The sequence below is a fragment of the Morus notabilis genome, unplaced genomic scaffold (genome assembly GCF_000414095.1).
Source record: "Morus notabilis unplaced genomic scaffold, ASM41409v2 Scaffold551, whole genome shotgun sequence".
NCBI lineage: Eukaryota > Viridiplantae > Streptophyta > Magnoliopsida > Rosales > Moraceae > Morus > Morus notabilis.
Genome location: NW_010365879.1, coordinates 508 through 13,360, shown reverse-complemented (window position 1 = coordinate 13,360; position 12,853 = coordinate 508). Strand labels below are relative to the sequence as shown.

Below are 12,853 nucleotides of genomic sequence, written 5' to 3'. Positions count from 1 at the left end.
TTTTCCATCATATCTAAATATATGTCCTCCGTCTCTGGTCAAATTTCCAAATACGACCAAATGTAAATTCTAAATCAGAGTAAATGCACTTGGAGATGCATATATGTATAGTAATCAACACAACTAAGGAGATGTACAAATGTACATGGACGCACAAACGTGTGCATGCAGATGTACGTGCAACTGTCTGGTGTCAAAACTAAAATCTCAATTGCAGCCTTTTCCTGACAGAATAAATTTGCACCAATTCCTATTTTAACATGAAGATAGAGTCTTCTCACTAGATCCATAAGTCTGGTTACTTTCTTTCATTTTATTCTCTTCTGATGTGAAGATTGAGAAGCAGATTTTAGCGACCAAGTCAAATACAGTAATCCTTCAAAAATAGTTCTTTGATATTACAAACTTTTGTTATCTTGATGCTTCTGGAAACTACCAGAAGGAAGATACATACATATATGTACACACACAGACTAAGGTAGTTTCCAGAATCAAACCTTAGCGCACACATGTGTGTGGATATGTGAGACTATTGGAAATCAGTAGGCAGGTTTGTAAAAGTTGAAATAATTTGTTAGTCTCTCTAATATAGAAGTGCCAAGACAAGATGAGAAAAAAAGTAAAGAAAGAAAAATGACATTGGAAAAGAAAAGGAAAGGAAAAAGAGATTCTTTATAAACAGAAAGAAGAAGGAAAAAAAAAAGGAAGAAGAAGAAGAAGATACTGAATAAGATAAGAAATAAAGACAGATAACTTAGAGCAGAAAAAGGAATAAAGGGGGAAAAGGCTCTGGTCAATGTCTATTAGGGCAATATCATGAGGTATAAAGGAAAATAAGTCAAGTTAGACTGAGGACATGATCGAAAATCATCAAAAAAAAAAAAATAGTCCAATTTTAGTTCTTACCTCTGACATAAAGCAAATCCAAGAGAGAATGCATGAACTGAACCTGAAGAACTTGTAGCCACCAGAATATCTGGCAGCTCCACAGATGGCGCAAATGACAACGAAAATATATTTGAAGGATATGTCCCTCTCCGAAAGCTATAAGACTGCTAACAAAAATTATGGTAGATCAGAAGATCTATTGTACTAATTTTCAAGTCTTGCTTGATATAGAGGAGATAAGAAAATCAGAGCAGATACTGTTATGAAACATAAATCATGTCAGAAGTTCTTGTATTACTGTTACATCTAAGAATTTAATTTCCCTGATACAAAATACACATGAACTCATGAATTCGTAAATCCCGTCACAAGTTCTTGTAATACTGTTACATCTAGATTCAATAAATACCTTATGCAATAACAAAGACTTTGATATGAAAGAACCAAACTGGCGTTTGTTTTTGGAATTTATAAATGGAAGCTTCACAAAATGGTGGCTTTTTTGCCTCACTTTCATGCAGCACGAACTAGTAAGGTTGTCAAAACCAAGATTCCTCGAGCTCAAGACCATGTTATAATCGTATGGTTTTATTAGTATGATAAGTATTATAAGGTATTCCAAAAGCCCAAGAAAAATGTAGAGAGAACATTCCCATGCAGGATATGAGACCTAGTTAGCACATTATCCTGCACCTTAGTTACCTCAGCCATAACTCAAGTGCATGAAGAAACTACACGCTATAGGGTGCACGCAAGAACAAGCTATTCACATCCCTGTTGGTATCCAATCAATAAGCTTACATCTGTGAACCACGTCTAACTTATGTTGGTACTCATTAACTATATATAGTCTAAGCCTAATTCACAATTTCTAGAAAAACATCGAAATTGACAAGACAAACAAGTATGCAGATAGTTTAGAATGCTGATCTGAAAGGTCAAGAACACCCACACAAATTTGCTATGACTTTCAAAAGCTAAACCTATTCCCTAATGACCAAAAGTTTAAAACAGTGATAATATAGGTAAACTCCACCATCAAGTATTGCAGAATCATATCCCTTCTCGTACTTCTAAATTTATGTCCATGGCATCATGCTTTAAGCAATAAAACATGAAAGCTGCCACAGACGCAGAAAGTTCCAAACATGATTCACAACCTTAGTTGCATCAGAAACTAGATGAACTCTGATTATAGTTCCCTGCTCAGAAGCTGTTGCTATGTACATCCCTTTTGAAGAAAGAACCATTGCAGCCACTGGAGAACGATGAGCATCTATCTGCAATTGATTAAACACAAATATCAAAACATGAATGCAAATGAACCACGTGACAGGAAGAATGATTTTCATTGTTGCGTATCTGACACTATGAACCTCCTTAACAGTTTGTAACAAAAGAACAATCCTCGGCTCACAAAGAAAAATTTAAATTTAGAAATGAAATAGCTAAATTTTTGAAGAAATTTTCATTTGTTCATGGAAGCCAAAAAAAAAATGAGGTCATTTCAGGATTTCATCACTTTTTCTATCATTTGTGAGTAAGACCAATTTATGCCATAACCTCACAATGTGAATGCAGCTCCATAACATTGTACAACAGCACGGATCCTCTGGTAGTGCTAGCAGGAAGAGCAACGAAGCAACCATCCAAACTAGGGGAGAACGCACAAAGTCCTGGAGAAAAAAAAAAGGATCTATTGTGATATCCAAAAAACTTTTGGTTCAGTGTTCCTCCGGGAAAGTGTGAAGTTTAGGTAAACAAGCTTTTCAAAATATTGAGCTTGTTTACAACAAAATCAGTAGAATAGTACAATTAAAAAGCATATCTGAACAAGCACCTGACTTAGAAACTAAAAAATCAGAAATCGAATTTATTCAACTGGTAATGGTAAAGTATGAAAATTGTCTTGGGGTGCAGATACATTTCCAAAAGAAGGGGAAAAAGAAAATGGGTTTTTTTTTATAACTGTGATGTTCAAGACTTTGCCCCGACAAATCCACGGGATCCATGCAAAACACCCCCTCCACATGGATCAGATAAATCTTGGGCCTTTGGCCCACGAACGTGGCCCTAAGGAATTGATAGCACTCAATGAGAATCGAACCTTAGACCTAATGCTTCTTGAGGCACTAAGTCCAAGTGATTCACCACTGAGCCAACTCCTTGGGGTTAAAAGAAAAGGGATTGTTGATGACCGCTCAGGTTGCATTTTAGAGTCCAATTTCAGATTTTTTTTCAAAGGGCATTAAAACAAATGTAGGACCGGAGTATATTGTATGGAACAAACATAAAGATACAGCAAATGGAAACTGACAACATAGCGGAATTGACCATGCACGGTCTAATCAGTAGTGTCTCTTAGCAAATTATGTTTTATGGTATCTCCTACAATAATCAAATGAAATACCAATGCTAAAATGGCTACAAGAAGAAACGTACTTCAACCTCACCTTTTACATTTGGCACTGTGTCAATGGTGTCCAAGATTGCTAGACTATTAATGTCATATATATACGTCTTCTCTTGCAGAACGACAACAAGCCTACATGTGTAAGATTGTCTATGAATGTATTCAACAGAAAAGAAAAAAGTGCTCAAGTTTTTATGGTGGAAGAGCATGAGGTCTTTATGTTATTAGTATCATACTCTATCATTCAAGTGAGAAAAGTACGAGAAAAAGGGAAAACACCAAAAATACCACTCAAGATGGTAAAAAAAAATTATTTATGCCACTTCATTCAAAAATAAACAATTGCCATTCAATTATTAAGGAGAAAACAAAAGGGCACAATAGCACTGAATTATTTAGAATCCATGGCAAACCATGTGAAAGCTGGAATATTGCCTTTTGTTTTCTATATTGAATCAATAATTCGGTACATTAGGGCTCCTAATTTATAATACAACTATGAAAATCAAATCTCCTAAAACTAAGGCCTAGAGATCAGGAAGTGATTTGTTTAAATTAAATCAAATTAGGAAATATTCTATCCTGAATCGGGAACCTTATCCCTAGCAATAAATTCGGGATTTCAACACTCCCCCTCAAGTTGGATCATATATGTTAATCATTTCCAACTTGCTTAAGAAATCATCAAATTTTTGTCTTGCGAGCCCTTTGGTGAAGATGTCTGCAACCTGATCTTGAGTAGGAACATAGGTCATGCAAATGATTCCCTTCTCCACCTTTTCTTTGATGAAGTGTCTATCCACTTCCACATGCTTGGTTCGGTCATGTTGGACTGGATTGAGTGATATATTAATTGCCGCTTTGTTATCACAGTACAGTTTAACCGAGAATTCTACTGTAACTTGGAGTTCTTCTAGTAGTTTCCTCAGCCATAGTGCTTCACATATTCCTTGGGCAACTGCTCTAAATTCCGCTTCGGCACTGCTCCGAGCCACCACATTTTGTTTTTTGCTCCACCAGGTTACTAAATCCCCCCATACAAAAGTACAGTATCCAGAAGTAGATTTTCTATCTTCAATTGAACCTGCCCAATATGCACCTATATAGACTTATATCCCTCTGCAGTCTGTCTTCTTGAAAAATAATCCTCTGCCAGGTGATCCTTTGAGATACCTAAGTATCTTGTATACTGCCTCCAAGTGAGCTTCCTTTGGCGAATGCATGTGTTGGCTAGCCACACTAACTGCAAATGCAATATCAGGTCTAGTATGAGACAAGTATATTAGCTTTCCTACTAGTCTCTGAATCAACCAACTTCCCATCGTCTCATTTTTCTTCAAAGCTCTCATTTCCTCCATGACAGCATTTCTCCACTCCGGAATGGCTAGTGCCTCCTGCACATTCTTTGGAATTTATGTACTGTTGAGATTAGAGACAAAGGCTCGGAAAATCGTACACAAGTTTTCTTGTGACACAAAACTTGGAGATGGGATAAAGTGTATATGATCGTGGCTTTTTTCTGTGAGCTATGGGAACATCAATATCAGGAATTTCAGGGGTATTAGAGATACCTTCTTCTGTGATGATCTCGGTCATACCTGGATCCGGGTTGGATTCTCTTGGTGCTTCGGAAGTGAGGTTGTCTTGATATTTTGACTTTGGCCTTCTTGAGTAGACAAGCAGCTCCCTGTTATTTTGCTTTCCCACATCTCCCCCTGAGTTCAAGTGTCCGTCTGTATATGGCATATTGGAATGAGAAGGAAAGGTGGTGGTGTTTTCGGTGTTTAGGATAGACTCAGAAAGAAGAAGTTCAAAGTCCACAAAACGATCTTCATTAGAGATCTCCCCCTGAAGAGAAGTTTTTTAGAAGAACGGAGTGCTTTCAAAGAAGGTAACATCAAGACTAACGAATACCCTTTTTGTGGAGGGGTCAAAGCATTTGTAGCCCTTCTGTGTAGGGGAATAGCCAATGAGGACCCACTTAGTAGCTCTAGGATCTAACTTACTTCGATTCTGAGAGTGGACGTGAACAAATGTGGTACAGCCAAACACCTTGAGGGGTAAAGTTGAGGGTAGGCGTGAAGTGGGAAAGGCTTTCTTTAGAGTATTGAGTGGAGTTTCAAAGGATAGGACTCGACTAGGCATCCTATTGATAAGATAGGAAGATGTTAAGATAGCATCTCCCCATAACATTTTAGGCATATGAGCAGTAAACATCAATGCTCGGGCAACCTCAAGTAAGTGTTTATTTTTCCGTTTGGCTACTCCATTTTGTTGGGCAGTGTCGACACGGGAACTTTGGTGAATTATTCCATTTGCCATTAGAAAATCCCCTAAGATAGTGTTAAAATACTCCGTCCCATTATATATTCGCAAAATTTGAATTCGAGTTTGAAATTGCGTTTGAACCATGGAGTAAAAATTTTTGGACACTTCACGGACATCCGTTTTGTCTTTCAGAAGGTAGACCCAACAAGTTCTATTATGATCATCAATAAATGTGACAACCCATTTTGTGTAAGTACGAGTAGAAATACGAAAAGGACCCCATAGGTCACTGTGAATCATGGTAAATGGTTTTGAAGGTTTATACTTTGATTTTTTAAATGAAGTACGTTGATGCTTAGCAAACTGACAAATTTCACATTGAAAATCGGAAATATTTTTATTGGAACATATAGAAGGAAACAAATATTTCATGTACTGGAAACTAGGCTCACCCATTCTAAAATGTCATAACATAATTTCACTATTCCTAGAAGTAGATGCAGAATCACAAATTGTAGTTTGAAGCTGTCCACTCGCCTGAGCCTCATCAAAGTAGTAGAGTCCCTCATATTCTTTAGCACTGCCAATCATTCTCCCCGATGACAGGTCCTAAAAAACACAGTGAGAGGGAACAAATTTAGCAGAGCAATTGGAATCTTTTGTCAATTGGCTAATTGATAATAAATTGCAAGACAAGTTTGGGACATGAAGGACGGATTCTAGGGTTACAGAATCGGAGATTTTTACTGTCCCTTTTCCTGCAACTGTCGAGAGTGAACCATATGCAATTTTCACTTTGATGTTGCCGACACAGGGTGAGTATGTGGAAAAAATATGATAATTACTGATCATATGATCAGACGCACCAGAATCGACAATCCATGGAATTCTGTTTTGGGAAGTAGTGCTCAAGGCCTTTAAAAAATTACCTCTGTGGGCTAATGTACCAGAAGGTACGTTATTGGAGCACTGACTAGTAGATTGAAAATTTGAGAACATCCTATAAAGTTGTTCAATTTGTTCCTGACTGAATGGAGTATTGGCTTGAGACTCACTGCTGCTGGCATCCATCTTCCTCTCCTTCTGATCATCAACCGAGGCTTGATATCCTTCATTTTTGTTCATCTGTCGTGGCTTCCAATCGGGTGGTTTTCCGTGCAAATCCCAGCAAGTATCCTTGGTGTGACCGGTTTTGTGACAGTGCTCACACCAGGGTTTTTTCCTTTGTCAACTCTGGCCTGGTCCATTCGGCGCCCTCTTAGTCAGCAGCGCAGAGGATTCGAGTTCAGAACCAGTCAGTCCAGAGGGGGCTTTCAGCATTACTTTGCGCCTATTTTCTTCTCGTCTCACCTCTGAGAAGACTTCACGGATGGAGGGCAGCAGTCTCTGACCAAGGATCCTTCCCCTTACCTCATCTAGCTCACGGTTGAGTCCAGCCAGAAACTCGAAAACTCTCTCGTTCTCCAGCCTCTTCTTGAATCGCACGCTGTCGCCAGGGCATTTCTTCTTCATAACTCAGATCGAGTTCCTGCCAAAAAGCCTTCATCTCTGTGTAATATTCAATGACTTCCCTCTCTTCTTGCTTCATCTGCCATAACCGAGTTTTTATCTCGAAAATTTGGGAAGAATTCTCCACATCCGAGTATGTTTCTCAAACGGCATCCCAGACTTCTTTTGCGGTTGGTAGAAACATATAGGTTTTTCCAATTGAAAGCTTCATTGAGTTGACCAGCCACGCAGTTACCATCGAATTTTCTGATTTCCACTTCTGCAGAGAAGCATCAGTGGAGGATGGTTTCTTTGTTTCACCGGTGAGGTACCCCAGTTTTCCCTTTCCATCGATCACCAATTTAATTGATTGAGCCCATTCGAGAAAATTCTTCCCGTTGAGTTTCTCAACTGTGAATTGGAAGGTGGAGTTCTCATATCCGTTCGACGCCATGGTGTTGATGACCTCTGTCGTTGTCTCGCCTGTGGTCTCTGAGGACGTGGACTTCACCATCGATCGCCAAGGTTAGACACTCATTAGCTCTGACACCATGAAAGCTGAAATATTGCTTTCTGTTTTCTATATTGAATCAATAATTCGGTACGTTAAGGCTCCTAATTTATAATACAACTATGAAAATCAAATCTCCTAAAACTAAGGCCTAGAGATTAAGAAAGTGCTCTGTTTAAATTAAATCAAATCAGGAAACATTCTATCCTGAATCGAGAACCTTATCCCTAGCAATAAATTCGGGATTTCAACACCATGTACTTTAAATTTTGATTCTACGTGAAACCATAAAAACCCTCCATAAATATTACAAATTCTCAATAAAAAACAGATAATATATCTCTATGTGTAGAATATTCTAGTTTTTTGTATAATTACAGCTGTAAATTAGCTAATTTGTTCCTCTTACAACTGTCTTTTACAACTGTTAATCAGTTTTTTATTTCCTAGATTAGCTCTATATCTCAGAGATATTAGGTAAAATGTTACCCGATTCTCTTTAGGAGTGCTTTCCTTTTTTTTTTTTAGTATTTTCTATTATTAGAATTTTGATAGGCTGTGTTTCCTAATTACTAGATGTATTTTCATCAATAGAATGCCTTCTCGAGTCCTAAAATTCCAGACCCCATGTCAAACCCTACTCAAAACATATCCAACCACACATCTCATATCTTCCATTCCTTTCAAACTGTTTGGCTACTCTACATTTGTTCACATCCATAGCCAACACCGGGGAAAACTTGATCCTAGAGCCGTTAAGTGTATTTTCTTGGGGTACTCCCCTCATCAAAAAGGGTATAAGTGTTATTCTCCAACCACAGAAATTCTATAACTCTATGGATGTTTCATTTTTTGAACATCAGCCATATTACTCCAAATCTGACATTCAAGGGAGAGCAGTTTTACACAAGAATATTAGCTTTGGGATTGTAATACGGAGATCAGTGCCCTAGACATTCCCCACACTTCATCAAATCCGGTCAATATCCAGATAGAGACTATCCCTACTCACCAAAATGAACCAACTGTTCCATACCTTGATTCACCACCTGTTGAATTGCCTAAGCTCCCAAGACCTTCTTCTCCAACCGTTATTCAGCCAATCCACAACCGTGAAATCTCAAGTCTCCATTCCCCAGACACTACCCAATCCAAAAACAACAAGGACTTTAGCACTACCTATTTTAGAAGGAAAAGGAACCAAAGGGAGATAGAGCAACAAGCACCTCTTCAGCAGATCCAAGAATTGGAACCGGATTTAAGGCTAAAAGATCCACAAGGTAACCCTAATCCCGAATCTTCCAAAGATAGTGATCTTCCTATTGCAGTTAGAAAGGGTGTAAGAGAATGCACGAAGAACCCAATCTATAACTTTGTGTCATATCAGGGGCTATCTAATAACTACGGGGCTTTTGTGGCAAGTTTGGACCATACACAAATTCTTAAATCCATACAAGAAGCCCTCGAAATACCAGAATGGAAGGCTGCTATTGAAGAAGAGATTCGGGCTCTAGAGAAGAATGGAACGTGGAAGATCACAAAACTACCACCTGAAAAGCGACATGTATGCTGCAAATGGATCTTCACAGTTAAATACAAAGAAGATGGAACTGTTGATCGATTCAAGGCTTGACTCGTTGCAAAAGGATTCACACAATCCTATGGAATTGATTATGAAGAAACCTTCGCTCCTATAGCCAAACTGAACACAGTTCGAGTCCTTCAATCTCTGGCTGCAAATTTAGACTGGCTGCTCCATCAATTAGATGTCAAGAATGTCTTTCTCAACGGAGACTTGGCAGAAGAAGTATACATGAGCATTCCTCCTGGATTTGAGACACAAGCCACAATCAACAAAGTTTGCAAGCTGAAACGATCTTTATACAGACTCAAACAATCCCCAAGAGCCTGGTTTGATAGGTTTTACAAGGGTAATCAAGCAGTAGGGCTATGTACAATGTCAGGCAGATCATACTCTCTTTGTTAAACATTCACCTGAAGGGAGAATTTCCATTCTTATTGTATACGTGGATGACATTATTTTAACAGGAGATTACACGCAGGAGATAAGTATTCTCAAGAGTCTACTAGCCAAGGAATTTGAAATCAAAGATTTGGGAAGCCTCGGATATTTTCTCAGAATGGAAATAGCTTGGTCAAAAGTAGGAATTTCAGTCTCTCAAAGAAAATATGTCTTGGACCTTCTGAAAGAAACAGGAATGCTCGGATGCAAACCAGCAAATACCCCCATGTATTTAACAACAAAACTAGGAACTAAAGAAGACTGTGCACCGGTTGATAAAGGCAGATATCAGAGACTTGTGGGAAAACTTATATATTTATCCCACACAAGACCCGACATTGGTTTCTCTGTTAGTGTGGTGAGCCAATTCATGAACAATCCAAATGAAGAACATATGGAAGCAGTCTATAGGATTCTGAGGTACTTAAAACTAACACTAGGAAAGGGCTTGTACTTTAGGAAATCAACTGACAAAGACATCGAGATATACAATGATGCTGATTGGGCTGGATCAATAGGAGATCGAAGATCAACTTCCGGCTACTGCACATATGTATGGGGAAATTTAGTCACATGGTGTAGTAAGAAACAATCTGTTGTGTCAAGAAGCAGTGCAGAGGCTGAATTCAGAGCAATGGCACATGGCATATGTGAAGGTATGTGGCTGAGAAGACTTTTAAAGGAGTTAAGGATCGTGACTAAAGAACCTATAAAGATGTTCAATGATAATCATTCAGCTATCAGTATCGCAAAGAACCCAGTGCATCATAATAGGACGAAGCACGTGGAAATTGACCGCCACTTCATAAAGGAAAAGATAGAAGAAGGAGTAATCAAGTTACTACATCTGCCATCTAGTCTTCAGATAGCGGACATTCTCACTAAGGCCCTACCAAGAACAAAACTTTGAAGATTTGAACTCCAAGCTAGGCTTAATCAATATTTATAGCTCAGGTTGAGGGGGAGTGTAGAATATTCTAATTTTTTGTATATTTACAGCTGTCAATCAGCTAATTTGTTCCTCTTACAGCTATCTTTACAGCTCTCAAGCAGTTTTTTATTGCCTAGATTAGCTCTATATCTCAGAAATATTGGGTAAAATGTTCCCCCATTCTCTTTAGGAGTGCTTTCGTCTTTTTTTTTTTTTTTTTTAGTATTTACTATTATTAGAATTTTGATAGGTTGTCTTTCCTAATTACTAGATGTATTTTCATCTGCAAAAAGGGCTGTACAATACGTTTGTAAGTAAGAGGAATAAAATATTCATCTTCATCAATTTCCTCACTATGTCAACATAATCTGTCCGGGAGAAATAAAACAAATACAAAATTGTTTTTCAACTTCAGCATCAGTCTTTATGGATACTGTACCTTTTCTTATTCATGCGAACGGCTAGTATTGAAGTTAAGAAATTCAATTCTCGGAGAGCAGCTCCAGTCATTGTATTGAACAAACAGAGACGGCGAGGGGATAACGATGGCTGTGGGAATCAAACAAAAGAAGAAAATATATTTATTAAATAGCCATCGCGCAAAGAAACTAAAAATGCTATTGCAATTACAAAAAATCTTCAAGTGCAAAACATGTGAAATAAGAAAGCACCTGTTCACCAGCTCCAACAATGGCTAGTAGACTAGAGGTGAACAGCATTTCAACAATACTGAAAGCCCCAATGGCTGTAAGAGAATCGAACACTTTCATTAACTTTGATTCAACAAACTCATATTCAAACAATAAATTCGTACACTTTCAAGCATACCAATAATCAGCAGACCAAATAACAACTTGGTGATGAATAAAACAGTAAATCAATTTTATAAAACTCAAGAATCAACACAGAACGAGAAAAAAAAAAAAATATATATATATATATATATATATATATATATATATTCATAACTAAGCCTAAAAACAGATAACTTACATAATAATATCAAAAATAAAAGTAAAAAAGCTCAATTAAGGAAATTTTATAAGGGACTGATAACGAGGGAAAATAGATTACTTGCCTCGTTCGTAACAGAGTCTACCGGTATTAGAATCAAATATTTTGATCCCATCTTTTGTGCCAATCGCAAAGCAACTGCAAAATTCGGTCCCATTAAGACTCCATTCTTTACATATACAAGCACAAATTCATCAAAACTCTCCGTTTGTTTCCCGAGAAAATAGAAATCCCCATAATTCTCCGAGGAAAAGGGAAAGAACTTTTCTGAAAATTCCTGTTTTTAAAGTTGAAATTACATGTTAAATACCTGGAGTCCTGATTGAACGAAGCGCAAAGGATTGGATTGGACGAAGACTGGTTCGCCATCGGAGGAAGATTAGACGAATTTCATAGAAAAAAAATGGAGAAGTGTTCAAGCTCAAAGTATATACATTTTTTTTTTTTTGGGCGAGAAGAGTTTTGTATGGGAATTTTTACAAGGGCATAATAGAGAGGGGAAATAGATTAGACAAATTGTAGGAAATAGTTCTAAACTTAAAAGTTGTGGCGGTAAATGGGCCAATTTATCAATTTATGAAAATTAATAGACCATTTTTTATTTTTTATTTTTTTATTTTCAAATTTACCTTTTTTCTATTTTTTTCTTTTCCTTTTTCTTTCTCAATCTCTTCTCTCTCTCTCAAAATTGTGCATATGTTAAACAGAAGAAGAAGCAGTCTTTCTTCATCAGAGGTTTGGTCGTTGAAGCTGCAGCTCGTGAGTCTCCTCTCATCATCGTCATTGTACCTCCATTGACATCGAAGTCCCCTCTTGTTGTCGTCTGAGATTCCGTTCACTCATCACTGCTTCGACGCTGAATCTCTAACAGGCAGCAACGCTGGTTCTCCTTAGTGCAAGATCTCGTTGGATATCTCGCAATAGCGTCTCCCACGCTTGGAGACAAACGCTGGATGTCGACCTCTCTCCTTGTTGTCGTCCTCTCTCTTTGTTGTCGTCCTCATGCAGCTCTGTTCGCCGAGTTCTGAGTTCGCCGGATTTGTAGATCTGAGTTGGCCATATTTGATTCTACGCTTAGCGAGTTCGCTAGATCCGTATCTTAATTTGTGGTTTTAGTGGATCCGCGTGTCCCTTTGACCACTAAAGTCGTTGTTAACTGGTACTATAAGAAAAAGAATAAAAAATTCATTAAACGTAAAAACTATGTGTTTGGAGCAAGAATTCGTGCCATGATTCATATTATGGTTCGTAGCTCGCTACAGTGTTTTCTCTCACAAAAAATACACGTAAATTAAGAATGATTCTGAATCATGGTTC

At 37.8% G+C, this 12,853-nt stretch overlaps 1 protein-coding gene across 1 annotated transcript in view; it reads right to left on the bottom strand.

Annotated features, from left to right (window-relative positions):
- Positions 1-11,976, bottom strand: part of LOC112093703 (autophagy-related protein 18b-like) — an 18,694-nt gene extending 6,718 nt beyond the window's left edge. The window contains exons 1-8 of the mRNA XM_024172654.1: positions 11,847-11,976; positions 11,601-11,674; positions 11,194-11,267; positions 10,962-11,071; positions 3,342-3,433; positions 2,452-2,564; positions 2,049-2,168; positions 907-1,052 (exon numbers count right to left, since the gene is read on the bottom strand). Coding sequence (XP_024028422.1) covers positions 907-1,052; positions 2,049-2,168; positions 2,452-2,564; positions 3,342-3,433; positions 10,962-11,071; positions 11,194-11,267; positions 11,601-11,674; positions 11,847-11,905 — 788 coding nt within the window. The 5' untranslated portion in view covers positions 11,906-11,976. The remainder of the gene's footprint in view (positions 1-906; positions 1,053-2,048; positions 2,169-2,451; positions 2,565-3,341; positions 3,434-10,961; positions 11,072-11,193; positions 11,268-11,600; positions 11,675-11,846) is intronic.
- Between the last annotated feature and the right edge of the window lie 877 nt (positions 11,977-12,853).